General features: G+C 58.2%; 3 protein-coding genes across 18 annotated transcripts in view; 2 read left to right on the top strand and 1 right to left on the bottom strand.

The window, feature by feature from the left end:
* Nucleotides 1–11,680, top strand: part of DNAH1 (dynein axonemal heavy chain 1) — a 77,333-nt gene extending 65,653 nt beyond the window's left edge. For all 3 annotated transcript variants that reach the window (XM_051852351.2, XM_051852349.2, XM_051852348.2), the window contains 22 exons: nucleotides 179–346; nucleotides 430–621; nucleotides 722–853; nucleotides 1,190–1,315; nucleotides 2,975–3,094; nucleotides 3,203–3,352; nucleotides 3,439–3,599; nucleotides 4,666–4,891; nucleotides 4,986–5,181; nucleotides 5,417–5,568; nucleotides 6,087–6,283; nucleotides 6,462–6,606; nucleotides 6,838–6,996; nucleotides 7,070–7,201; nucleotides 7,538–7,708; nucleotides 7,789–7,968; nucleotides 8,036–8,212; nucleotides 8,610–8,780; nucleotides 8,906–9,036; nucleotides 9,358–9,709; nucleotides 9,956–10,190; nucleotides 10,622–11,680. In XM_051852351.2, coding sequence (XP_051708311.2) covers nucleotides 179–346; nucleotides 430–621; nucleotides 722–853; nucleotides 1,190–1,315; nucleotides 2,975–3,094; nucleotides 3,203–3,352; nucleotides 3,439–3,599; nucleotides 4,666–4,891; nucleotides 4,986–5,181; nucleotides 5,417–5,568; nucleotides 6,087–6,283; nucleotides 6,462–6,606; nucleotides 6,838–6,996; nucleotides 7,070–7,201; nucleotides 7,538–7,708; nucleotides 7,789–7,968; nucleotides 8,036–8,212; nucleotides 8,610–8,780; nucleotides 8,906–9,036; nucleotides 9,358–9,709; nucleotides 9,956–10,190; nucleotides 10,622–10,743 — 3,795 coding nt within the window. In that variant the 3' untranslated portion in view covers nucleotides 10,744–11,680. The remainder of the gene's footprint in view (nucleotides 1–178; nucleotides 347–429; nucleotides 622–721; nucleotides 854–1,189; nucleotides 1,316–2,974; nucleotides 3,095–3,202; nucleotides 3,353–3,438; nucleotides 3,600–4,665; nucleotides 4,892–4,985; nucleotides 5,182–5,416; nucleotides 5,569–6,086; nucleotides 6,284–6,461; nucleotides 6,607–6,837; nucleotides 6,997–7,069; nucleotides 7,202–7,537; nucleotides 7,709–7,788; nucleotides 7,969–8,035; nucleotides 8,213–8,609; nucleotides 8,781–8,905; nucleotides 9,037–9,357; nucleotides 9,710–9,955; nucleotides 10,191–10,621) is intronic.
* On the bottom strand, nucleotides 11,246–20,024 carry BAP1 (BRCA1 associated deubiquitinase 1). 2 transcript variants are annotated; one of them, XM_008260762.4, is made up of 17 exons: nucleotides 19,844–20,024; nucleotides 19,715–19,744; nucleotides 19,542–19,596; nucleotides 18,578–18,710; nucleotides 18,122–18,241; nucleotides 17,610–17,671; nucleotides 17,384–17,526; nucleotides 17,036–17,114; nucleotides 16,479–16,602; nucleotides 16,042–16,189; nucleotides 15,425–15,609; nucleotides 14,863–14,996; nucleotides 13,856–14,334; nucleotides 13,585–13,745; nucleotides 13,245–13,337; nucleotides 13,091–13,163; nucleotides 11,246–12,561 (listed from the first exon to the last, which is right to left on the bottom strand). In XM_008260762.4, exons 1-17 carry the CDS (start codon nucleotides 19,878–19,880, stop codon nucleotides 12,428–12,430), a joined length of 2,190 nt encoding a protein of 729 aa, XP_008258984.1. In that variant the 5' UTR covers nucleotides 19,881–20,024; the 3' UTR covers nucleotides 11,246–12,427. The 2 variants fall into 2 exon arrangements, with proteins under 2 accessions (XP_008258984.1, XP_069906849.1); XM_070050748.1 differs by lacking the exon at nucleotides 18,578–18,710 and having other exon boundaries at nucleotides 19,844–20,021.
* Nucleotides 20,025–20,150: 126 nt separating this feature from the next.
* PHF7 (PHD finger protein 7) overlaps nucleotides 20,151–26,233 on the top strand; it is a 29,992-nt gene continuing 23,909 nt past the window's right edge. For 7 of the 13 annotated variants that reach the window (XR_007921904.2, XR_007921903.2, XM_070050749.1 and 4 more), the window contains exons 1-3: nucleotides 20,151–20,935; nucleotides 22,306–22,421; nucleotides 23,846–23,898. Coding sequence is in view for 11 of the 13 variants with exons in the window: in XM_070050749.1 (XP_069906850.1) it covers nucleotides 22,378–22,421; nucleotides 23,846–23,898 (97 nt within the window). In the remaining 2 variants the exon portion in view is untranslated. Of the gene's footprint in view, nucleotides 21,484–22,305; nucleotides 22,427–23,845; nucleotides 23,899–26,233 lie in introns of all 13 variants that reach the window. The other 6 variants (XM_002713239.4, XM_070050750.1, XM_051852345.2 and 3 more) reach the window with 6 other exon arrangements.

Below are 26,233 nucleotides of genomic sequence, written 5' to 3'. Positions count from 1 at the left end.
TTCTAGGGACACAAAAGGTCCTGTTCTGGTCAGCCTTTCTGGGCTGTGTTTGCTCCCTAAGGAGGGCACTCTTGCAGCCTGCATCGGGCCTGGGGCACAGAAGCAGCATCAGGGTTCCCTCGGAGGCTCCCCACTCTGTCCCCTTGGGAAGCACTGAGGCCCGTGGTTCCCACCCCAGGACAACATTGGTGAGGCAGTGATCAGAGCCATCCAGCCGTATATCGACAACGAAGACTTCCAGCCGGCCGCCATCGCCAAGGTGTCCAAGGCCTGCACGTCCATCTGCCAGTGGGTGCGCGCCATGCACAAGTACCACTTCGTGGCCAAGGCTGTGGAGCCCAAGCGGGTGAGGGCCGAGCAGAGCTGGCGGGGACGGGCTCCCCTCCCCCGGAGTACTCGGCGAGCTGGCCCTGCACCCTGTGCCCGCAGCAAGCCCTGCGGGAGGCGCAGGACGACCTGGAGGTAACACAGAAGATCCTGGAGGAGGCCAAGCAGCGCCTGCGCGAGGTGGAGGACGGCATCGCCCTGATACAGGCCAAGTACCAAGAATGCATCGCCAAGAAGGAGGAACTGGAGCTCAAGTGCGAGCAGTGCGAGCAGAGGCTGAGCCGGGCCGACAAGGTGCGCGCCCCACTCCAGGAAGGTGGGCAGGTCCTTGGTGGGGGGCAGCTGGCCGCACTCCCTCCCCGGCAGCACCCACCCCACTAGGCCACCCCTGCAGCTCATCAACGGGCTGTCAGACGAGAAGGTACGCTGGCAGGAGACGGTGGAGAACCTGGAGCACACGCTAAGCAACATCTTCGGCGACGTGCTGGTGGCTGCTGGCTTTGTGGCCTACCTAGGCCCCTTCACGGTGAGGACCCCCCAGCCCTGGCCCTCACCTCGGCTCCAGGGTGGGAGAAGAGGGTGGCTCAACATGACCCATGCGGGGCCCTGGGGACGTGGCAGCAAGCCCGCCTGGCGGAGTAACACGAGGGCTCAGCATTGTGCCGTGTATCTGATTTGATCCTCACAGCTCTCCTTGTGGTGGCTGGTGATGGCGTTGCCCCTGTTTCACAGATGGGATCCCCCAAAGCGGGACTCCCATGCAGGCAGCATGCTCCACATCCCGGCTCTGACCTCTGTGTGACCACCAAGCCCTGGGGTGTGTCTGGAGGTGGGGTGGTTCTGAGTTTGGCGTCTTCCCCAGGGTCAGTACCGCACAGTGCTCTACGACCAGTGGGTCAAGCAGCTCACGATCCACCAGGTTCCACACACCACAGAGCCCACGCTGATCGGGACGCTGGGGAACCCAGTGAAGATCCGCTCGTGGCAGGTGCCCACCCCGGAGGCAGGAGTGACCAGGCTGGGCCAGGAGCCTCCTACCTCCCTTCCACCCTCCCTCCTGGGGCTGAGCTCAGAGACATATCCCCTGAGGGCTCCCAGGCCCAGCAAGGGGATGATGGGGAAGAGAAGGAGGGAAAAGATGGGCTGCAAGTGGCACAGATGCTAGTGAAAGGGCTACTTTTCTTTCTTTATTTGATTTTTAGAGATTTATTTATTTGAAAGTCAGAGGAGGTAGGGAGGGAGAGAGGGAAAGGGAAAGGGAAAGGGAAGGGGAAAGGGAAAGGGAGAGAGAGAGAGAGAGAATGAATGAGAGAATCTTCCACCCACTGGTTCACTCCCCAAATGGCCACAATGATCAGGGCTGAGCCAGGTTGAACCCAGGAGCCAGGAGCTTCATCCAGGTCTCCTACATGGGTAGCAGGGCCCCAAGGACTTGGACCATCTTCTGCTGCTTTTCCAGGCCATTAGCAGGGAGCTGGATCAGAAGTGGAGCAGCTGGGACTCGAATCAGCACCCATATGGGATGCCAGTGTTGCAGGTGGTGGCTTTACCTGTGTCAGCCCAAGGGGTACTTTTAAGGGGGTGGGGGTACAGTGGGGGAGCAGCGTCCAGTATGAGTGTTAACAAAGATTTCCTAGAGGAAGTCATGATTGGGGTCAATGTTGTGGTACAGAAGTTGGGCCACTGCTTGGGACTCGCACATCCCATATTGGAAGGGCTGGTTGGAATCTCACCTCTGATAGTTCAAGTGCTCTGGCTCCTGACACTCATGTGGGAGTTCCAGGCTCCGGCTTGGCCAGCCCTGGCTCTTGTAGGCATTTGGGGAGTAAACCAGTGGACAGATCTCTCACGTGCTGTGTGTGTGTTTGAGTGAGAGAGAAAGAGACTCTGTGTTCCAAATAACATTAAAATAAATAAACATGAAAACAAAGTCACATCTGAGGGCCAGTGTTGTGATGCAGCAGGCTAAGCCACCACCCGCAACACCAGCAACCACATGGGCGCTGTTTCATGTCCTGGCTGCTCCGTTTCCGATTCGGCTCCCTGCTAATGACCTGGGAAAAGCAGTGGAAAATGGCCCAAGTGTTTGGGCCCCTCAAACCCACACAGAAGACCCAGATGAAGCTCCTGGCTTCAGCCTGGCTCAGCCCTGGCCATTGCGGCCATGTGAGGAGTGAGCCAGCAGATGGAAGATTTCTTTCGCTCTCTCTCCCACCCCTCCTTCCCTCTCTGTAACCTTGATTTTCAAATAAATAAATCTTAAAAAAAAAAAAGAAAAGAAAAAGTCATATCTGAACTGGACACTGAAGGGCAGGGCAGGGAGAGTTGGTAAAGGGAGAGAACAAGGAGACTGCAGGATAGGGCTGAGTGTGCACAAGGGCGGGAGGCCCATGGGGCGTGGGCTCTGGGAAGATGGTCTCTGAGCGAGGACTCAGTAGGCACCAGGACAGCAAGGCCCAGTGAAGGAGGGTGTCAGGAGCCAGCCCAGGGGCAGGAGTGAGGTAGAGGGTCCTGGGGCTACCTGTGTGATCACCTGCCCCCCACCTCCAAGAGGGTGCCATACGGAGAGGGAAAACCACAGCTGAAGTTCGAGGCTGGCAGTAGCTGATGGCCCAGGTGACCCAGTCCAGTGCCTGTCCTCCTATAGATCGCTGGCCTCCCCAACGACATACTGTCAGTGGAGAACGGGGTCATCAACCAGTTTTCCCAGCGTTGGACCCACTTCATTGACCCTCAGGGCCAGGCCAACAAATGGATAAAGAACATGGTGAGCCCATCTGCCGGCAGCAGGCTTACAGGTGCAGGCGGAGGCAGTGGAGCCCTGGGCTGCCTCTTGGCCCCAGCAGCACCCCTACCCTGGCCCCTTCCTCCGCAGGAGAAGGACAGCGGGCTGGACGTGTTCAAGATGAGTGACCGCGACTTCCTGCGTAGCATGGAGAATGCCATCCGCTTTGGCAAGCCATGTCTGCTGGAAAATGTGGGCGAGGAGCTGGACCCGGCCCTGGAGCCCGTGCTGCTCAAACAGGTGGGCTGGTGGGCCGGGGGCGGGGCAGGTGAACCTGCAGGCCTGGTGCAGAGAGGTGAAGTTCCTGCCTGTCCCACCCCCTGCAGACCTACAAGCAGCAGGGGAACACAGTGCTGAAGCTGGGAGACATGGTGATCCCCTACCATGAGGACTTCAGGATGTACATCACCACCAAGCTGCCCAACCCACACTACACACCTGAGATCTCCACCAAACTCACCATCATCAACTTCACCCTGTCACCCAGGTCAGCTCCCGCCGTGGGGACCCCAAGCCTGAGCTCTGCTGCCGCCAGCCCCCAGGCTGGGACTCACTGGTTCCATCTCGGCCCACCCCCCCCACCCCGCCCCCACCACAGATGTCACACCAGCTTCCTCCCGGGCACTCTGGTATCCCACCTGTCTACCAGCCTCACCTGCCACCATTCCTGCTTAAGAACCCCCACCCCAACTTAACCTGATTGCTGGTCAGGGTCCCTCCACCGCCCTGGCCAGCACCAGCCCCACCTCTTCCAGGCACCCATCTGTTCCAGCTTAGCCCGGTGAAGGGCCCTGGTGTGCTCACCTGCAGAGCTGGCCCTGAGCCCTGAGCCAGGCACACTGTAGCTCCCAGCATATAAGCCCTGCTCTCTACCCGGTTGTCATGAGCCCAAGTCACCCAGAAAGAGCTCACGCCCCACAGGCCCACTCTATACCAAGGCCCCCATTTCTTCTTTAAAATGTAACTGTTACTTATTTGAAAGGCAGGGAGACAGAGATCTTCCCCTTGGTGGTTCAAGCCCCAGATGCTCACAGAAACAGGGCTGGGCCAGGCCAAAACCAGCAGCCAGGAACTCCACTGGGGTTTTCCATGTGGGTGGCAGGGACTCTAGTACTTGAGCCATCATCTGCTGCCTCCCAAGGTGCACATTAGCTGGATTGGAAGCACAGAGGCGACTCAACTCCAGGCCCTCCACTGTGGAACATGGTTCTCCTAAGTGCTGACGTAACTGCCATGCCAAATGCCTGCCCCAGGCCTCTGATGTTGCTGTGAGCCTCTCCACACACCTGGAGTCTAAATGCCCATGAGGCCCCTCCCTACTGGTCACTCATAGCCACTCTTGCTTGGGGGGAGGAGCTTCCTGGAGGATCACATGTTCCCTGAGGGGCTCCAGGCTGCCATCCATGGTCTCAGAGAAGCCCCACACTAGCCTTGTGGCCTGAGGCAGGCAGGGGTGCTGGCTCTTGGAGCCCCATGAGCCCAGGTCACTAGGTGGGTAGAATCAAGGCCGGTCTTCCGGGTATTGGGAACACAGTGTCCCCTATTCCTGGCAGTGGCCTGGAGGATCAGCTGCTGGGGCAGGTAGTGGCTGAGGAGCGACCTGACCTGGAGGAGGCCAAGAACCAGCTGATTGTCAGTAACGCCAAGATGCGGCAGGAGCTGAAGGACATCGAGGACCAGATCCTGTACCGGCTGAGCTCCTCCAAAGGCAACCCCGTGGACGACGTGGAGCTCATCAAAGTGCTGGAGGCTTCCAAGACGAAGGCTGCCGAGATCCAGGTCGGCCACCTGTCCCAGGCCTAGGGCCGCCCACCTCTGCCTTCTGCTCTCGGCCAGCCTACCTGAGCCTGACCCCCGCGCCCCGCACCACCAGGCCAAGGTCAGGATTGCGGAGCAGACGGAGAAGAACATCGACCTCACACGCATGGAGTACATACCCGTGGCCGTCCGAACCCAGATCCTCTTCTTCTGTGTGTCTGACCTGGCCAACGTGGACCCCATGTACCAGTACTCCCTCGAGTGGTTCCTCAACATCTTCCTGTCCGGCATTTCCAACTCAGAGAGGGCAGGTAGCCGGACCCCACCCACATTTCCATGGCGGGGTGCACCCATGTCACTGGCATGTCCTCTCGTGCCAGGCTTACGGTTCCTAATAAAGCCCACTCAGTGCTCAGTGCCCTCCTTGGGGCCCTTTATGGGGGGCACCAACTGCCCCAGGGGACGCCCAGGCTGCTCCCATGGCTGCTGGGGAGACCAGCTGGGCCGGGCCCCAGGGGTCCTCCTTCCACTCCCGTGGCCCTGCAGACAACCTGAAGAAGCGCATCGCCAACATCAACCGCTACCTGACCTACAACCTCTACAGCAACGTCTGCCGCAGCCTCTTTGAGAAGCACAAGCTGATGTTCGCCTTCCTGCTTTGTGTCCGCATCATGATGAACGAGGGCAAGATCGACCAGGTGCGGGGGTGGGGCTGAGAAGATGGGCGGGGGGCAGAGGCCCGTGGCAACCAGTTCCTTGGTTTCGAACAGCCAGAAGGCCTGGTTTTGCTGGAGCCGCAGGTGTGCTGTTGAGCACAGAGCCCACCCCAAGGGACAGACCATCCTGAGCCTCCCTCACCTGTCTGGCTGGGAGCTCAGGCTGCCATGAAGACGCGCCCTGCCAAGACAGCGAGAGAGACTCCCCGGCTGCAGTTGCCATCTGTGGCCAGTGCTGGGAAGCTGCGGGGAGCTGTTCGCCTTCCTGCTTTGCACACAAGGAGACTGAGGCTGGGAGAGGTCCAGTCCTCTGCTATAAGGGCTCATGCCCAGGGAGAGGCAGGGTGGGGGTCCTAACCCACACCTGTTTCATTGCCACCCCCAACAGCCACTGATTTCTGTGTGAGGGGAGTCAGGAGCTCATTTCTGGGTGGGGTGCCCGGAGTAGGAAGGAGCTGGCCACAGGACCTGGTTCCCAGCCTCCCTCTGTCCCCTGCCAGCACGAGTGGCACTATCTCCTGTCCGGGGGCTCCACCCAGATGACGACTCAGAACCCCGCGCCGGACTGGCTGTCAGACCGGGCCTGGCGAGACATCCTGGTGCTCTCGAACCTGCCTGCCTTCTCTTCCTTCTCCTCCGACTTTGTGAGGCACCTCTCAGAATTCCGGGTCCTCTTCGATAGCCTCGAGCCCCACCGGTGAGCTGGGTCCCAGAGATTGGCAGGATGGGCGTGTTGAGGGGATGAGACCCCAGGCAGCTCCTCCGGGCCCCTAGCCTGTACCCTAGACCCCCACCTTGCTGTCCAGCTGGCAGAACCCCTGGGGCCAGTAGCGTCCCACAGGCCAGTTCTCAGGGAGCTGTGGGCACTGCTGCAGGGAGCCCTTGCCTGGCATCTGGGACCGGAACCTGGACCAGTTCCAGAAGCTGCTGGTCCTCCGCTGTCTGCGTAGGGACAAGGTCACCAATGCCATGCAGGACTTTGTAGCCACCAACCTGGAGCCACGCTTCATCGAGCCCCAGGCAAGTGCTGTACCCTGAGCTAATCCCCACCCTGGGCCTGGGGGCCTGGCTGCACCCAGGTAGATGACCATGCAGCCCTCACCAGGCTGGTCTCCTGCGTGCTCCCCAAAGGCCCCTGGGAGCTTCCAGGCTCTACCAGGAAGCCCCACTCCCCCTCTGCTCCTGCCTTGCCCTTGTCCCCATCCCCCCCTAGGCCCCAGGTGGTCTCCATGTCCCTCCCTGTCCTTGCAGACTGCCAACCTGTCGGCAGTATTCAAAGACTCCAACTCTACCACACCCCTCATCTTTGTGCTGTCGCCCGGCACTGACCCTGCTGCTGACCTCTACAAGTTTGCCGAAGAGATGAAGTTCTCCAAGAAGCTGTCTGCCATCTCCCTGGGCCAGGGCCAGGTAAGGAGCAGGCAAGGGAGGGAGGGAGCAGAGGGCAGCCAGTCCCAAGGTGCTCAGTGCTGCTGTCCCCCAGGGCCCTCAGGCGGAAACCATGATGCGCAGTTCCATAGAGAGGGGCAAGTGGGTCTTCTTCCAGAACTGCCACCTGGCACCGAGCTGGATGCCGACCCTGGAGCGCCTCATCGAGCACATCAACCCCGACAAGGTGCACCCCCTGCCTGTCGCAGGCCCACCAGGGCTCCTTTGCTGAAGGGGCTCCACAGAAGGCCAAGTGTGGTCATTCCAGAAGGCCCTCAGCCCAGTCTGGGCAGACACTGATGTATGTGCCACGCACTGCCCAGACCCCAGTTAGTGGCGCAGGTGGTGATAGGATTTTCCCAGGCCCCCAGCAAGCACAGCGTCCATCTGTTTACCCAGTCATCCACGTGGCCTTGCCTGGCCCGCCGAGGCTAGGCCCAGGGGTCCAAGGGAGGAGGGAGGCTGGTGCTGGGATGGACCCCAGACCTGGGGGCTGATGCTCACGGGGAGCTGCGGCTGCCAGGTGCACCGGGATTTCCGCCTGTGGCTCACCAGCCTGCCCAGCAGCAGGTTCCCAGTGTCCATCCTGCAGAACAGCTCCAAGATGACCATCGAGCCGCCACGTGGGGTCAAGGCCAACCTGATGAAGTCCTATAGCAGCCTCAGCGACGACTTCTTCAACTCCTGTCACAAGGTGAAGCACGCTTGGTGCCTGATTGCGCTACCTGTCCCCTGTCCTCACCCCTCACCTTCCTGGCTCCCCTACACCCACAGGTGACCGAGTTCAAGTCCCTGCTGCTGTCTCTGTGCCTGTTCCACGGGAACATGCTGGAGCGCCGGAAGTTCGGGCCCCTGGGCTTCAACATCCCCTATGAGTTCACGGATGGAGACCTGCGCATCTGCATCAGCCAGCTCAAGATGTTCCTGGACGAATACGATGACATCCCCTACAAGGTGGGCTGGGGGCAGACTGGGGGCCGGGGCCTGGGCGCTGAGGGAGCCTAACCTGCCCACCCTGCAGGTCCTCAAGTACACAGCAGGGGAGATCAACTATGGGGGCCGCGTCACGGACGACTGGGACCGCCGCTGTGTCATGAACATCCTGGAGGACTTCTACAGCCCTGTGGTGCTCTCCCCTGAGCACAGCTACAGTGCCTCAGGCATCTACCACCAGATCCAGCCAACCTACGACCTCAACGTGAGCCCGCCCGCAGGGCTGTGGGCAGGCTGGCAGGACACGTGGCCCTTGCCCTCCAGAGGCTCTCGCAAGTGAGAGAGGCTGGTCAGGCCCTGTGTCCTGGAGCACGGGCCAAGTGTATCTCTCAGTGCTGGCTGGAGTAGCTCCTCCAAGGTGGTAGCCCAACCCGGACCACACAGGGAGAGCAGGGAGCTGGATGGCAGTGACAAGGGGGCTGGGAGGGAAGCAAGGGCCACAACACAGGGCCTCAGAGGCCAGAGTCCCAAGAACCACAGGGAAATGCACAAGGGCTACAGCCAGAGGTGACAGTGGGAACTGTGGCAGGTGGGATGTGCTCAATAGGAGGGTGACTCTAGAGCAAGGCAGGGGCTTCAGTTCTGACCCTCCTGCCTCCTAGGGCTACCTGTCCTACATCAAGAGCCTCCCGCTCAATGACATGCCTGAGATCTTTGGCCTGCACGATAACGCCAACATCACTTTCGCCCAGAATGAGACATTCGCCCTGCTTGGCGCCATCATCCAGCTGCAACCCAAGTCGTCCTCTGTGGGCGGCCAGGGCCGGGATGAGGTGGGTGGTGACAGGAGGAGGAGCTGAGGGCTGGGCAGGACCATCCTGCCTCTCCCCAGGTGAAATCCTGCAGGGGTTGGGGGGGAAGGGCCTGTCCTGACCCCCAGTGACCTTTGCCTCTGCAGATAGTACAGAACACAGCCCAGGGTATTCTTCTCCGAGTGCCCGAACCTGTCAACATGCAGCAGGTGACGGCCAAGTACCCAGTGCTGTATGAAGAGTCAATGAACACGGTGCTAGTGCAAGAGGTCATCAGGTAATCCCATGGCCATACCCCAGCCAGCGGCCACTGGGCTGGAGGGAAGAGCCAGCTGCCGTGGCAAATGCTACACATCCATCCATCCTAACTCAACTTCATTTGTATTATTTCCATTTTGTAGATGAATAAACAGAGGCCCCAAAAGGGTTATGTGACCTAAAGTCAACAACTGGCAAAGGCCGGAGTGGCATTTGTACCCAGGCTGCTTGGCCCAGCTCTGTGCTCTCAGCCTCTATAACGTGCCACCATTTTTTCCACCTCTGGCCCTGACTGCCATACAACCCAGCTGTCTGCCTGCTTCCTTGCCACTGTCTCTAGGTACAACAGGCTGCTGCAGGTGATCATACAAACACTGCGGGACCTGCTCAAGGCGCTCAAGGGGCTGGTGGTGATGTCCTCACAGCTGGAGCTGATGGCTGCCAGCCTGTACAACAACACCGTACCTGAGCTCTGGAATGCTAAGGCCTACCCATCGCTCAAGCCGCTGTCCTCTTGGGTCATGGACCTGCTGCGGCGCCTGGACTTCCTGCAGGCCTGGATCCAGGGTGGCATCCCAGCTGTCTTCTGGATCAGTGGCTTCTTCTTCCCCCAGGCTTTCCTGACAGGCACTCTGCAGAACTTTGCCCGCAAGTCCATCATCTCCATCGATACCATCTCCTTCTCATTCAAGGTCTGGGCACAACCAGGGCCAGGTCAGGTGACAGGCTGGAGGACAGCCCAGGCAGGAGAGATACAGAGGCCACAGCTGGCTGGTAGTCAGGGAACTCTGACCATGCCCCTAGGGAAATCCCCAGGGGCAGGGCAGACACAGACCACCAGCTACAGTGCTGGGTAAAGGGCAGGTGGGCAGGTAACAGCTCTTGGAAGAAGATTCTGGGTGTCAGTGTATGTGTGCATGTCCACGTGTCCTCCATAGGTAATGCCCCAGTCACCATCAGAGCTCAAGGAAAGGCCGGAAGTGGGATGCTACATCCACGGACTGTTCCTGGAAGGTGCCCGCTGGGACCCAGTGGCCTTCCAGCTGGCCGAGTCCAGGCCCAAGGAGCTGTACACAGAGATGGCTGTTATCTGGCTTGTGCCTACACCCAACCGCAAGGCCCAGGGCCAGGACTTCTACCTGTGTCCCATCTACAAAACACTGACACGTGCTGGTAAGGGGCCTAGGGCAGACAGCCTGCACTCCCAAGTGGGGCCCCAGGAAGCCAGACTAATGCAGGTTAGCTGAACAGGAAGGCTGGCAGAGGTTTGGGACAGAACAGAGCCAGACCAGCAGCAAGCAGGTTAGCTAATGCCGAGGGCTGCGTGTACCACCTGTGTGCCTCCCTCAGCAGCTCTACCTTGGGGCAAAGGCATAACTGAGGCCCAGAGCAGGGCCCCCTTTCCCATCTTCCATTCCTTCTACAATAACCCCAGGCAGATCTGAGCCTTGGCCTTGACCCACTTGCCGTGCAGGCTGCTGCTTGGGCCAGAAACACATCCCTGTTCCCAACTGTCTGCCAAACTCGCCACCCCCATCCCTGCCCTCTGCTTCCTCGGGTAGAGAGGGCCCGGCATGACCCTCTCCCCTTCTTACCTGTTCCAGGAACACTCTCAACCACAGGCCACTCCACCAACTATGTCATTGCCGTGGAGATCCCCACTGATCGGCCCCAGCGGCACTGGATAAAGCGTGGCGTGGCCCTCATCTGTGCCCTGGACTACTAGGCCCAGACAGGAGGGCTGGAGCCATTAAAGTTGGGTTTTCCGAAGTCCAGTTGTGCCTCAGCTGTGTGCGCAGGGCCCCTCTGTGAGACTCGCTGCCGGGGTAGCGGGGAGAGGTGGTGGCGGCCTCAGCAGAGAACGCAGCCAGGGGCTGGAAAGCAGAGACAGTAGCCCGGGCCTGCTGTGCCCGTCCCAGTGCAACAAGGAAAGAGGCGTGCACCATCCCAGGTCCCGGTGCCCCTCCAGGGAACACCAGGCAGCAAGCACCTCTCCAAGGTGTGAAGCCACCAGATGTGTCCCCACAAAGTACACCCTGTCTACGCCCACCTCAAACTCCTTTTCAGCTTGGGCCCTGATTCCCAGGCCTAAGGTCTCAAGGATCTCTGGTTCGGAAGGCGGGATGCCCCAGGAACCCACACTTCTCACCTCTGTTCACAGGGCCCCTTGGCCCAAGAGGTCCTGGTAGACCCCCTCACTCCCGCCCAGCCGCAGCAACCACGGGAAGGTTCATTTCTCAGGAGTTTATTCATTCATTGATCCAGTATTTATAGGGGCCAAGGGGTCAGGCCATGCTCAGCCCAGACAGAGGCAGTGGTCATACCTGCTGGTCCCCCAGTCACTATGTACAGATAAAGGGCCTGCTTGAATGACCTTCAGAAAGCCATCTGGCAGAGGCCATGGGGCCAGGTTGGGGCCTGAGCTGCAGCCAGGGCTAACCCCACTGCCACTTGGCATCAGACCCTCTGGGAACACAGGAACTTCAAACTGGATGTCTTGATCCTGCTGCCCCCCACCCTGAGTGCCTTGCAGAGGCTGTGGAAGCTGGCGTAGCAGGGAGAGCCAAGTGGCGTCCGCTTCCTGTAAGCAGCCCTGGCTCTGCCATCTCTAAGAGGAGGGAGACATGGTAATACTGAGGGGCTGGGCAGAGGCTCCTGAGCCCCAGGCAGGCCCACAGCCAGGCCCACAACACTGAAGGCAAAGAGCCCCAGAGCCTTGCTTTGGAGGACAGTCTCGACAAGCCCAGCTAGACTAGAGCTAGGACACGTTAGACCACCAGACTGCTCGGGCCATGGGATCCCAGCAGCTGCTCATCCCACCTGTGCTCATCCCACCTCCCAAGCCAGCCCAGCAGCCAGGTCCAACTTTGGCTCTCCCAAGAGGAAGGGATGGTGAGCCTGGTTTCCTCACGACAGGGACAAGCTGGCGGCTGCGGCCTGAACAAAGGGCTCGGTGCCTTCCCAGGCTCTGCAGTTATGACCCTGATGTGATGCAAGGGCCTGGGCCCACCAGGACGACGGCTGCTGGGAGAGAAAGCAAGAGTCAGAAAGCCAGCTCTGTCAACATGGTGGCAAGATGAGTTGGAGCCCAGAAAAATAGACGTCTTCCATAAGTAAAATATATATTCTGCTGTCCAGGCAGAAGGGCTGGGTCCTACTGCTCCACAGCCGGCTGTGGAGGGAGCGCAGCACCCTGCTGGGCCCCATCTCCAGCTGCTGCTTCCTGAGCACGACAGGGCTGGCCTGCCTCTGCCAGGCCCCAGGGTGTGATATGGCCTGGCTCCCGTTCCCAGGGCTCGAGCTCTTGGACTGGAACTATTTGGTAATACTGGGACGAGGGGGAGTGGGCAGGGAGGGGCCCCGGGGAGGGCCGCACGGCAAGAGCGGGCTGTAGTCACGGCCAGCAGTCCTCACTGGCGCTTGGCCTTGTACGGGCGAGAGCGTTTCCGGCGGTCAGGCTTCCGCTGCTTGTGGAGCCGGCCAATGCTGACCCCTTGGCGCCGCCGCACCGAGATGTTCTGCTCCACCAGGTTGGCCAGCATGCCTGCAGGGGCAAAGACCCTTGAGCAGATGGCTGGTTACCCAGCAGTAATGTGCTCCACCAGACACAGCCTCAGGCTGGGAGTCGAGTATGTCACAGGCCTCCCTGTGTCCCAGTCTGCTGAGGGCAGACCTGAAGGAGGGGGACCTGAGGGACATGGCCCTCAGCAGAGGCTGCCAATCTAAATGAGCAGTTGGGGCTGGCGCTGTGGCGTAGCAGGTAAAGCCACTGCCTGCAGTGCCGGCATCCCATGTGGGCGCTGGTTTGAGTCCCGGCTGCTGCACTTCCAATCCAGCTCTCTGCTGTGGCCTGGGAAAGCAATACAGGATGGCCCAGGTCCTTGGGGCCCTGCACCTGTGTGGGAGACCCAGCAGCTCCTGTCTCCGGATCAACCCAGCTCCAGCTGTTGCGGCCATCTGGGGTGTGAACCAGCGGATAGAAGATCATTCTCTCTCTGCCTCTGCATAACTCTACCTTTCAGGTAAATAAATAAATCTTAAAAAAAAAATAAAATGAACAATGAGTCTCTCACCTTCCTGAGCCAGCATGGAGATGAAGGTGCAGATGAACTCATCGTAGTTGTGGGTCCTTCTCTGGTCATCAATCTGGAGAGAGGGGAAAAGGTGAGGGTGCCACCAGCTGATCTCAGCATGGGGCACAGGACCAGGGCACTGCAGATTCCCTACCTTGAACTTCTTCCTCTTCTCTACCTCTTCCTTGAGGCAGGCCTCATAGTTGGCAATCTCAGCCTCCACACACTTGAGCAGTGCCAGCAGCTCCTGCCAAAGCCCAGCATTGCCCCTCTGAGGGTGTGGCCAGGAGCAGCTCCCCAGTCCCAAGAGGCGGCCAGAGGCATGGTGAACAGCTAGAGTCCATGGCGCCTACTAAGGCCCCTACCACCACCTACCCTGGCAAGGCTGCTTGGCACCTGGTTCCAGCCACCAGCCTTCCAAGCAAGCACCCAGAGAGCAGTTGCCCAAGCCCTTCCCTCTGCCAGGACTGGAAGGGGAAGCGACAGGGACTCACCTTGGGTGAGTACTTCTCCCCACTCAAGGGCTCACCGGGCCTAGCCAGCCCAGTCTTCTCTCTGCTGTCTGTGGTTTCTACCACCTCCTTCTCCTCTGGGCTGCTGGAGCCCTGGCTTCCTTGACTTGGTCTGACAGAGGGCGAGGAACCCTTCCCACTCTCTAGGAAGAGAAGGCACAAGAAGACCCATCTGAGTGCAGCACACTCTGCGGCCATTGGGCCCCTCCCTCCTGGGTGCACCGAAGGGGCAGTGAGCCAAGGTAAGGCCCACCTGTCAGCGCCAGGGGACTCAGCACCCCGTCATCAGCCAGGTGCAGCAGGCCTGTGCTGATGACAGGGCCCAGATCCCGGACAGCGCGGTTGTAGCGTATGCAGTCCACCCGCAGCAGGCTGTCATCCTCTCCAAAAAGCACCTTGGAGATATGGGAGGTGACAGGGCTGGAGGGCCGCGTTGGGTTGGCCGAGCGGATGGGGGAGCGCAGGGGCGAGTTGAAAGCACTCCCGATCTCGGAGGCTGTGTCCGTGCTCTCGTTGCTGGGGGTCGGGGAGGGCTGAGAGTGCGCAGGCACCGCTACAGCTGGACTCCCAGCCCCACTGCTGGTCTTGATGGACAGAGGAACCGAGAGGTCTTTCTGGGACTCTTTAAGCTTCTCGGCCAAGACGTTGATAGTGTTGGGCTGCAGCACTGACAGCTGCCCGTCCGCAGAACCACTCAGTGGCCCAGGCTTCCCTGGCCCTTTCCGCTTGTATCTGTGGGGCCCAAGAAGAGGCGAGCCAAAAGAGGTCAGGTAACCACACCAGCAATGCCTAGAACGGCGTGAACCCATCCTGGCCTCCGGGTGGCCCTGAAGCTCCTGGCACTTGATCCAAGCAGCCTGACCTAGCCATCCCATGCCTGGTATCCTCAAGAGACATCTCCTCTGTTCCAGTGGCCTCACTTCTGGCCTTCTGCCAACGCTGTGTCTTCCAGCAAAGCTGCCTCGCTACCCCCAACACCTCTTCCATCCCTGTCCCACCCAGTCCTTCTGAGGGCCAGCTGCAAGACCACCTCCAACAGGATAACCTCGGAGACGCAGGTTAGGTGAGGTGTGCTTAGGTGTGCAGCCTTCCTCTAAGCCCACCAAACACTTCCTGAGGATGAGGGGCCAGCCTCCCCGGGTCCTATGCCCTCCAGCTGCTCAGTGTTATCTGCTGACAGGCATTCTAGGACACGGGATGGAACACTCGGGCAGGACCAAGATACCCAGAGCCTGCTGCTCTTACAGAACTGGGCCTGACCTGATGGCAGAGTTGGTGTTCTGCACCTCGTCCTCCTCATCATCCTCATAGTCATCCTCGTCATCTGAGTACTGATGGGGTGGGCGGACTGGAACTCGGCTGCGGCCCACACCTGCTGCCAGGTCTTCCTCCTCCTGGGGTAGACACCAGGGCGGTCAGGCAGGAGCAGAACTGCTGAGCCCTGGCTGGGCGCAGCACTCACAGCGGGAGAAAGCCGCATGGCTCTCCAGAATGAGTCTGCTGGGCCCTGGCAGGTGCCGCAGAGCACTCCCCACCCCCTTGGTTTCTGGGAGGCTGCTTGCCCTACTACACCACAGGGCCCCTGACACGTGCCTTTAGCTCGCCAGCAGGACCCAACCCGTGTAACCACACTGAAGAGCAGGCCCTGTAACTGGAGCACTCCCTGGCTCCCTAAGTCCCTGCCATTAGGGGGGCCTCTGAGCCTCAGAGGAGTGTGGCAACCCAGGTGGGAGGGGGGCACCCAGCAACCACACAGGGAGACTGCCTGTGTGGTCTCTCAAAAGCATTCCAGAGGACTCCTGCCTAGGTGCCCCCGGCTCACCTGCATGGGGGACTTGGCATAGTTGTGATTGTCTAGAAAGGCCGGCAGCCGCTGCACAATGGGGGCGGGGGTGGGGGGGACCCCGTTGAGGCTGCTCCCTGGAGGCTTCACCACCAGCTTGGGTTTGCCGGGAGGGCTGTGGGCCAGGGCCTGTGGGCATGAACCAGCCACGTCCTCCACACCATCTGCAATAGGACGAGAGGCACAGGCAGGACTCATTGGGATCCTCAAGAAAAGCCCAGGCTCCCGGTCCTGTGACATAGTGCTCCTCCCTTTCCTTCCCCAAGGAGCTGCTACGCCAGCTCTAAGTCATGGTCCCACAGCAAGACTGGGAAAAAAAGGGAGGGAGAAAAAGAGGCGGACAGAAAGGAAAAGGCCCTGGAGCAAAGCAAGCGGTTGGACAGGACAGAGAAGGGCTCAGGGCTGGGTAATGCAGCCACCTCAGGTGCTTGCTTTAAACTGTGCTCAGAGCGGCAGAGCTGCAGCCACTGGCTTGTCTTCCGGAGCAGCCTCTACACCGCCCAAGGACCTCGACGGAAAGGCTCGCTCTGTTCAGGCCGCCCCTCAGCTCAAGCCACCCAAGTGGCTCTGAGGTTCATGAGAGGTACCCCCAGTACCTGTGTGGGTGCCATCAGGGGCCGCTGAAGCCCTGCTTGCCTCCAGCCCCACAGGGGACTTGCCGCTGGATGGCTTGGACTCCTCAGGCAGCTGTGACTCTTGAGACTTATGGGTCTGGATCAGCTCTGGCTGTGTAACTCTAATCAGCTGAAAACAGAATTGAAGGCTCAGAGGACAGTGAAGGGCTGAGGGCCAGCACAGTGGCCTTGGCTCTGACCCGTACGCTCAACTCACAGGAAACATAACAGCCAGGTCAAAACCTTCTTTTAGACACAATTCTCCCTCCCAACTCGAAGTCCCGGCTTCCCCACAAAGGGACCAAAGGAATGGTTAGCTGAAGCCCAGATCAGCAGCGTGTATGACCTGGAAACCAGAGATAGGTGCTACAATGGGAGGAAAGGCCAGGAGGGTTGGGCCGGGCAGGGGAGGCGCCCACCTGCTGCAGGGCCTCCAGTACTGTCTGACGGTTCACCTTCAGCACATGCAGCCTGGCCTCGTACTTGATCCTGCGGTCGGGCACCACTGCCATCAGGTTGAAGCGGATGTCGTGGTAGGGCTCCCTGCAGTCACAGCCGCAGCTGTGAGAGCAGCTCCCACCTAGGCCGCGCCATCAGCTTGAGACAGATAACCCCACAGGGAGGGCTCTCTGCGGTCGCACCTGCACCTGTAGGTACAGGCCCCACCCTAATAGGCAGGCAGTGGCTGGCCATTCACACCAGGCACCTGTGCTGGTGCCTGCCAAAGAGCTGTGTGAGGGGCTTGTGCGCAAATGAGCCAGCACACCTGGGCCATCCCTCTGCAACCCATCCAGGGGCAGACCACAGACAGCCCAGGCAGGAAATAGGGCAAGGAGTTGGAAGCCTAAAATCTAAGTCTGACCTTGCCAAATTCATCATGTGGTCTTGGGATTTACAGATCACCTGGCTTCTCTCTGTTCCTCCCAAAGGGCGCACAGCTCCAGAGGGCAGGGCAGGGCAGACACGGGGCCCTTACCCTGCAGTGGCGAGGCCGATGCGCTCCATGATAACCCGCCGGGCCTTGTCTGTCCACTCCTCATCCTCTCCCCAGGGCCCTAAAGGACACCAAGACAAGGAATCAGCAGGTAGGAAACTCTAACTCTATGCAGGCCAGGGGTGGGAAGGAAGACAGAGAAGAGAGTTGAGCCAGGGAGTCCCAAGCTGGTCAGGCAATGTGGGGCAGATTGAAATCCTGGCCAGAGTTAGATGTTCTCAGTGCCCACCCCCTCCTACCAGTGGGTCCCAAGAACAAGATGGCCCTGAGCCCCAGATCCCCAGGAGGTAAGCAGAGAAACCCAACAGGCCATCAACTCAGGGTACCTACCATGGTCAATGGGGTAGACCTTTAGTCCATCCAGCTCAAAAAGCCGGCCTGTGATAGGCACATAGCTGACAAAGTGGAACGCCTCCATGGTCCGCACTGCACTAAGGCCATTCTGTTTCTCAGGGAGGTGGCGTGGCTCGGGCCTGAAGAAGACACAGTCAGGGCTCCCAAAATGACACTCCTTTCCACCCTCGCCCTACCGTCCGCTACCACAGTTTCCACACACCTGGCATGGCTATTGTGTGCCTTGGCCAACTCCGGGGCATTGCCAATTGCATATCCTTTGCTCTAGAGAAGAAAATAAGGCTACGTCAGAACTCGGGTGGGCCTCTGGGTAACAGGCAAGGCTCCAGGCAGCAGGCTGGAGGCATTCTAGGAATCTGAAAAAGCACAAATTGTCCTGAAGGGCTAGTGGGAGCAGATGGAGCTCTGGAGCCCCAAAGAGATGGCCTGCATTGGCCCTGCATAGTGACCAGGGACACTGGGGGGCCGCACATCCTGACGGAGAGTCCCATCACGGAAGGCAGTAATGCTGTGACCTAGGTCGAGTCCCTTCCCGATACATGGTCCTAAAACCAACCACCTCCTATATTAATCTAAGGATCAAATGTGACATGAACTGTAACTTGAAGAAATGGCCTAGAAGTGCCAAATACCATGTGGTGGTATCTCCAGCGGCCCGGGAGGGGTGGGTCTGCCCAGCCAGCTGTGAGCCATGGTTAAGGAACTGTGGCTTACCTCAGGGCTGAAGCCCTTGGTGAAATCCTTCATGCGACTCAGGGTGGGCCCTAGGTCCACATTGCTGCAGTTAAGGAGCACGCTCAGCAAGGCGTGAGTGGCACAAGAGTTGGGGATCAGCTGTGAAAGCAAGAATGGTCACACTCACCCAGCACCCCTCATGCCAAGCCCCACGCTCCCACAAGCCCATGTTCATCAGGACAGTCCTATCTGGACAACAACCCTCATCGGTTCCCATCACCTTCTTCCAACACTAGCTCATTTAATTAGCACCAGGAGTATGGGGCATTGGAAAGAGGGTTCAGACATGACCCCTCTCTGAGGACGCTCCTTTTATGACTAAGAGCTCGGTTCTTTCTGTGACCACCACCTCCTCCTCCTGCTTTCTCCCACTTCCACTTCCCAAGCACAGAAAACGGCAGCCTCCCACTCCAGACAGCACAGAGCCCAGCAGACCTGGTGGGCAAAGAACATGTTATTCACAATATCGTCATCGATCACAGACGTGTCATCCACCAAGGTAGACACCTTGCGGCGGGAGCGGCGCTCTTCGATCCATTTGAACAGGAAGATGAATCCATACACGGGGCTGGAGAGGCACGGGGCGGAGGCCGTCAGCAGCCTGTTTTTCGTTCCTCTGCACTGTGTCATCACTCGGGGGCCCTGGCCACGATTCCACCTGCCCCCTGGCTTTGTCCCAAAGCGTCCAGAGCTGCCCTGAGCCCTCACAACCCCGAAGTCTGCCAGACAGAGGCAACCGTCTGTTCTGGCTGGAGTGCTCCAAGAGCCTACCCAGTCTCCTCGGGAAGCCAAGGGTTCTGGGGGACAGAGGGGCAGCTGCAAGCGACGGCCCAGGACACAGAGTAAAAGCAGAAGAGCTCTGTGTGATGAGGAAATTAAACACTCGTTATCACTTGTAGACCCAAGGCCTGAGGCCCAGTGATGCCAAGGAAGTAAAGGAACACCGGCGGCAGCCCCTCGCTCCGCAGGGAACAAAAGCAGACTTGTTGGTCCAGTCACTGCGCCTGCACTCCGCAGCTCCACCAGGACAAGGCCATGAGTGGAAGGGGCCTTGTCACAGCAGCCAATCCATGAAGAGTGACCTTCGGGGATTAGAGCCAGTGCACACGTGGGCACAAAAGGCACCGTGTGACCTGGGGCTTCCCACTGCGAGGGGCTTCCTGTTGTGAGGCCAAAAAAGGCAGCTGAAGGCCAGGGTTGGGGGCAGGGTTACTACCCGAAGGGAAACACAAGAGAAACCTGGGACAGGCGGAAATATCACCTGGATCAGAAGGCAGGCACCGAGGAGGGAGGAAGACGCTTCTTGATGGGGGTCTTACACCTCGTGATTCCCGCTACTCCCCAGGCCCTTCCCCAGCCCTCTGGGCGCAAGGGGCGGCCCTGACGCCCAGCCACTCACCCCTGGCATTTGCTCTGAAGGTCATAGATCTCCTCCACCTGCACGCCTTTGACACCTGCGATCAGGAAGAGAAAGCGGTCGGGAAGGGCAGCCCCAGGCCCTGGAGCGAGGGCACAGAGCTGGGCCCCCACAGCCCCTCGATCCGCCATCCGGAGGGCAGGGAAGGCGCTTACCGAAATCTTCCACCAGGAGGGTGAAGAGGCCTGGGTGGGGCGACAAGGGGACGCGGGGGGTGGTCAAGCAGGGGCATCCCAAGCCCATACGGCCTCCCCAGTCCCTGGCCCACCCGGCCCCCTCCTCACCCGGATCGCTCTCCAGCTCCAGCCAGCCCTTATTCATCTTCCCGCGGGGCGGCCCCTCAGCGCCATGTCCAGGCCCTCCCGACCCACCGCCGCCCCCGCCGGGAGCCCCCCACAGCCCCCGGGGCCCCTCAGCCCCACACACAGACAACCCGGCCCCACCGCGTCACCCGCCTGCGCCGGTAGCACAACGTCACCACTGTGCGACGGCCCCGCCCGCCGCTGGGCTCCTCTTCCGCCTGTCCGGCGGCGGCTGAGGGCGCGCGCCCGGACGCCGACGCACGTGCGTGGGGGGCGGAGCGAGCGGGAGAGCGGGGAGGGGCGGGGAAGGGAGGGCGCGCGGCCGTTAGCGCGCGGCCGTTAGCGGTCTCCCTGGGCCAACGGTTGCTGTCGCAGCGGTCCCCGTCGGTCGCGGTCCGCGTGACCGGGTCCCCGTTTGCGCGCTCGCTCTCTTCGGCAGCGCAGTCACCGCGCGGGGCGGCCGCCGTGAGGAAGTTACCACGGCTTGTGACCACGAATATAAAATTCCCGGACAGCGGCGCCCTCAGCGACAGCTGGGTGGACGGCCCAGGCCCGGAGCGGCGGCCCGAGACCTACCGCGAGGAGGGAGCGGCGGAGGCCACCTGCAGCCCGGCCCCGCACCAGCCACCCGGCAGGCGTGACATGAGCCTGGTCCGGCGTCCGCGGGATGCCCCTTGAGCCCCTTCGACTCTTACCTCCGGGGCACGGCTGTGACCACACCGACACGTGTTTTCCAAATAACTATCATTGTTTATCCCGGCGGCGGCGGGACCGAACACATTTATTTTTAATTTTCTCACCACGCGTTCCTCAGCACTTGTCCAGCGAAACGACTTGGTTTGCGGAAGGCCGCCTCTGCGACGTCTCTCCTCGCACGCTCTGAAGACCGCTGCGCACAGCATCCCGTCCCAGGAACGTCCTGGCCCAGCGATGCAAAGAACTGACGTTGCAAGGTTTTATTTCTATTGCTAGACGGCCCCCAGCCGGATGGCCCCCAGCGCCAGCGGCGTCCCCCGTGGGATCTTCTCTCTCCTCGTCCAGCCCGCCCAAGTGCTGTCCTTAAGAAGCCTACAGGTGTCGTTAGTTCTGCGACCGCAGCTCCCGGGTTGGAACAGAAGATGGAGCCGGTCCCAAGAAAGGGGGTGCAGGACAGCCTGGCTTTTCTGAGTAGGCTGCTTCGTGCAGAGTAGTTGCAAGTTCAAGATCTGCAGCCTGACCCCGGGCGGCCGGTGGCCGAGTGTGTGTCTCTGGAGGGACCTGATTGACCCAGCTGTCTAGAAAGTGGAGGGAGGCCGGCGCCGCGGCTCACTAGGCTAATCCTCCACCATGCGGCGCCGGCACACCGGGTTCTAGTCCCAGTCGGGGCGCCGGATTCTGTCCCGGTTGCTCCTCTTCCAGGCCAGCTCTCTGCTGTGGCCAGGGAGTGCAGTGGAGGATGGCCCAAGTGCTTGGGCTCCTGCACCCGCATGGGAGACCAGGAGAAGCACCTGATTCCTGCCTTCGGATCAGCGCGGTGCGCCTGCGGCAGCGCACTGGCCGCGGCGGCCATTGGAGGGTGAACCAACGGCAAAGGAAGACCTTTGTCTCTGTCTCTCTCTCACTGTCCACTCCAGCCCCGGACTGTACGCTGGCTTGCCTTCATAGGGGTTGATTTATTTTATTTGTCCGCCTTGACTTTCGGCGTTAACCCACGCAGTGCGAACTGTAACTTTGTAGTCTGCTGACACTGGTGGCAAGGTGTTTTTTACCTCTGGCCTGACCCAGACAAAAATTGGGGACAGGCTGAACCTTTGGCCATCAGAGCCTTGATGAAGAGGAGCCGTGGGGCTTGAGGGAGGCACTTAGTGTAAGCTTCTATCCCTTGCTAATGGGAGCTGTTGCTTCCAGGCCCCCAGAAGCTCACAGGCTCCTCTTCCTTGGAAAGAACAGCCTTGTCCAGCTGTTACTGCGTAGAATAAAGGACCATGCTTGGGTGCAGAAGAGCGCATTTTCCTGAGTGCTTTCTTGTGAATTCATTAGGCACAAGTTGGGTCAAACAGTGGTTCCAGGTTCTTCCGCTGCTACACTGTGTCATAGCGATATAGCATGGGAGCAAATGACAGCCTTTGGAGCCCTGCTAACTTGGGTTCAAATCCTATCTGTATATATCACTAACTGACCTTGGGCAAGATATTGACCTCACTGAGCCTCAGTCACCGCTTGAAAATAGGGACAATAATGGTACATACCACATGGAGTTTCTGCGAGTTAACACATGTGCAGGGCCTAGATAGTCCTTGGTACAATTTAATAATTATTGGCCATCACCAGCGTTGATACTGGGTGTGTTCCTTTTATTCCATTCCATAGGTTGGGAGGTGAAGCACACCTTTACCTTGACCCTGTGGAACTTGATAACCAAATGTAGAATTAAATTGCTGACCAGCCCCTGTTTATATTTATAGCTGGAAGAGCCTGTATTGTCCTCATAATCATATAGAAGAATCCGAGATAAGAGAGGCAGTTAGCAGCAGCGAATGAAGACTGTAAAAGAAAAGAAGAAGGAATGCCAAAGATTAAGGTAGGGTAGGTAACATCAGAGAATTGGGGAGAAAGTGTCCCAAGAGCCTGTGGTACGTGCTACACTTTTTGTCCCCTGTGGCGTGGTCTCAGGCTGGGGTGGGTGATGTGGAAGCACACACAAGTTGTTCCCTGGAAGCTGCCTGCCTTACCTGTCTTCGCAGGGCTCTCCCTACTAGCAAAGTGCTAATTCTGCAGCCTTTCTACCCATGTTCACATCCTGGCTCTGCTACTTGCTAATCGTGTGGCCTGGCACAAGGCACTTCGTTTCTTCTTTATGCCTCAGTTTCTTCATGTGGAAAATGTACATCATAATAACACCGACTTTTTAGAGTGTTCTGTAGCTTCATTGTGCTGATGCTCCATGTAAAATGGCAAGAATAGTGCCCTGTTGGCTGGCACCGCGGCTCACTTGGCTAATCCTCCGCCTGTGGTGCCAGCACCCTGGGTTCTAGTCCCAGTTGGGGTGCCGGTTCTGTCCCGGTTGCTCCTCTTCCAGGCCAGCTTTCTGCTGTGGCCCAGGAGTGCAGTGGAGGATGGCCCAGGTCCTTGGGCCCTGCACCCGCATGGGAGACCAGGAGAAGCACCTGGCTCCTGGCTTCGGATCAGTGTGCCGGCCGTAGCAGCCATTTGGGTAGTGAACCAACGGAAGGAAGACCTTTCTGTCTGTCTCTCTCACTGTCTAACTGCCTGTCAAAAAAAAAAAAAAAAAAAAAAAAAAAAAAAAAAAAGGAATGGAGCCTAGCAATGGGCAGTGCTCAGTCAACTGTGGCATTGCTTTAGTATGCTTTGTGAAAGTGGAGCTGCCTGAGATTCGGAATAGCTGGCAGAAGAAACAGTAAAAATATCAACATAGGCAGTGCAGGCACTGTGGACAGAAACACAGTTACAATGTGATCCTGTCTTCAAATAACTCAGCACTTTTGCTTTGTGCTTTCAAAAAATGAAAATAGGCTGGCCCCGCGGCTCACTAGGCTGATCGTCCACCTGTGGTGCCAGCACTCTGGGTTCTAGTGCCAGTTGGGGTGCCAGATTCTGTCCCAGTTGCCCCTCTTCCAGGCCAGCTCTCTGCTGTGGCCCGGGAGTGCAGTGGAGGATGGCCCAAGTGCTTGGGCCCTGCACCCGCATGGGAGACCAGCAGGAAGCACCTGGCTCCTGGCTTCAGATCGGCACAGCGTACCAGCTGTAGCAGCCATTTGGGGGGTGAACCAATGGAAGGAAGGAAGACCTTTCTCTCTGTCTCTCTCTCTCACTGTCTAACTCTGCCTGGCCAAAAAAAAAAAAAAAAAAGAAAAGAAGCTGATGTCTTAGCCTTTGGGTATTTTATTGTTTGATCAGATCTATGACTGGCATATTAAGGGAAATGTTACAAGGGTTGTCAATAGGGTCCTGAAAGACCACCTTATACTGCTTTCTCTTGTACAGAAAATCTGCCAAGACCAAGAGGCTAGCCCAGAAGAAGCCATCTTCAGGACCTGGTAAGAACGACTGGAAGTTATGTTCAGCTGCTGCCTCCAAACCTGGGCGAAGAAGGCCTTCTGTGTGGGGCAGTATACTTGCTTCTGTTACCATCAACCCCACTTCCTTCCCAGATTCTCTAAAATCCAGAAGAACTCAGCATAGGTAATTTAAAATTTTCATGTTCAAAGTTCAAGAAACTAGTAATTAAAGCCACTTGAGATGAGCAAAAAAAAAAAACAAACTATAAAGTGAGAAGTTGCAGCCAACTCCTTCAGGGTGAACAAGATTACATAAAAACCTAGTTGACGGGCTGGCGCCACAACTCACTAGGCTAATCCTCCGCCTGTGGTGCCGGCACCCCAGGTTCTAGTCCTGGTCGGGGCATTGGATTCTGTCCCGGTTGTTCCTCTTCCAGTCCAGCTCTTTGCTGTGGCCCGGGAGTGCAGTGGAGGATGGCCCAGGTCCTTGGGCCCTGCACCCACATGGGAGACCAGGAAGAAGCACCTGGCTCCTGGCTTCGGATTGGTGCACCACACCGGCTATAGTGGCCACTTGGGGGGTGAACCAATGGAAAAAGGAAGACCTTTCTCTCTGTCTCTCTCACTGTCTAACTCTGCCTGTCAAAAAAAAAACAAAAACAAAAACAAAAACAAAAAAAACACCTAGTTGATTGGGGCCGGCGCTGTGGCTCACTAGGTTAATCCTCCACCTGCGGTACCGGCATCCCATATGGGCGCTGGGTTCTAGTCCCAGTTGCTCCTCTTCCAGTCCAGCTCTCTGCTGTGGCCCAGGAAGGCAGTGGAGGATGGCCCAAGTGTTTGGGCGCCTGTACCCGCATGGGAGACCAGGAAGAAGCACCTGGCTCCTGGCTTCTGCCAGCTGTAGCAGCCATTTGGAGGGTGAACCAACGGAAGGAAGACCTCTCTGTCTCTGTCTCTCTCTCTCTCTCTCTGTCAAAAATAAATAAATAAACCCTAGTTGATGCCAAATAAAACTTCCTCTCAACCTCTTCCCTGCCAACATGACCCTCTTCCCCATACAGACAATCCCTCGTGGGGTCTTTGGCTTTACAATGGTGTGAAAGTGGTTTGCACTCAGTAGAAACTACCTCAGATTTGATCTTCTGCCAGGCTAATGGTATGCCATATACTCTCTTCTCTTGCTTTTCCTGTTTCAGCGGATGCTGGGTGGTGACAGCAAGCCACAGCTCCCAGTTTGTCACGTATTTGATCATAAGGGTAGACAACCCATACTCCACAGTGTTGCTGCACTCTGATGTCAGTAGGTTAGGTGCGTTTAAATGCATTTTCTGCTCATGGTATTTTCAACTTAGAATGAATTCATCAGGATATAACCCCATTGTAAGTCGAGGAGCATCTCTATCCTTCTGAACTTCCTAATCTTTCTCTTCTGTTCTTACTGATCAGTTTGAGCCAAACCTATACCATTTTCTTTAAAAAAAAAATTTATTTATTTGAAAGGCAGAGTGATAGAGAAAGAGACAGAGATCTTCCATCTGCTGGTTCACGCCTAAAATGGCCACAACAGCTGAGGCTAGGCCAGGGCCAGGCCAAAGCCAGGAGCCTGGAACTCCATCTGGGTCTCCCACGTGGGTGACAGGGGCTCAAGTAATTGGGTCATCTTTCACTGTTTTACTTAGCTGAATCAGAAGCAAAGCAACTGGAACTCAAACCTGTGCTCTGATATGACAACTTAACCTGCTGCACCACAATGCTGGCCATTTAAAAAAAAAAAAAGATTTTATTTATTTATTTGAGAGGTAGAGGTACAGATAGTGAGAGAGAGGAACAGAAAGAAAGGTCCCTCCTCTGGTTCACTCCCCAAATGGCCGCAACAGCCAGAGCTGGACCGATCCGAAGCCAGGAGCCAGGAACTATTTCCTAGTCTCCCACGCGGGTGCAGGGGTGCAAGCGCTTGGGCCAGCTGCTGCTGCTTTCCCAGGTCATAGCAGAGAGCTGGGTCAGAAGAGGAGCAGCCAGGACTGGAACTGGCGCCCATATGGGATGCTGGCACTGCAAACGGGAGGATTAACCCACTGAGCCACAGCGCCAACCCCTATAATGAATTCTTTTTTTTTTTTTTTTTTTTTTTTTGACAGGCAGAGTGGACAGTGAGAGAGAGAGACAGAGAGAAAGGTCTTCCTTTGCCGTTGGTTCACCCTCCAATGGCCGCCGCGGCCGGCGCGCTGCGACCGGCGCACCGCGCTGATCCGATGGCAGGAGCCAGGAGCCAGGTGCTTTTCCTGGTCTCCCATGGGGTGCAGGGCCCAAGCACCTGGGCCATCCTCCACTGCACTCCCTAGCCACAGCAGAGGGCTGGCCTGGAAGAGGG

This window comes from Oryctolagus cuniculus, chromosome 10 (assembly GCF_964237555.1).
Source record: "Oryctolagus cuniculus chromosome 10, mOryCun1.1, whole genome shotgun sequence".
Taxonomy (NCBI): Eukaryota; Metazoa; Chordata; class Mammalia; order Lagomorpha; family Leporidae; genus Oryctolagus; species Oryctolagus cuniculus.
Note: the sequence above shows the minus strand (reverse complement) of the source record. Positions and strands in the feature narration are given on the sequence as shown.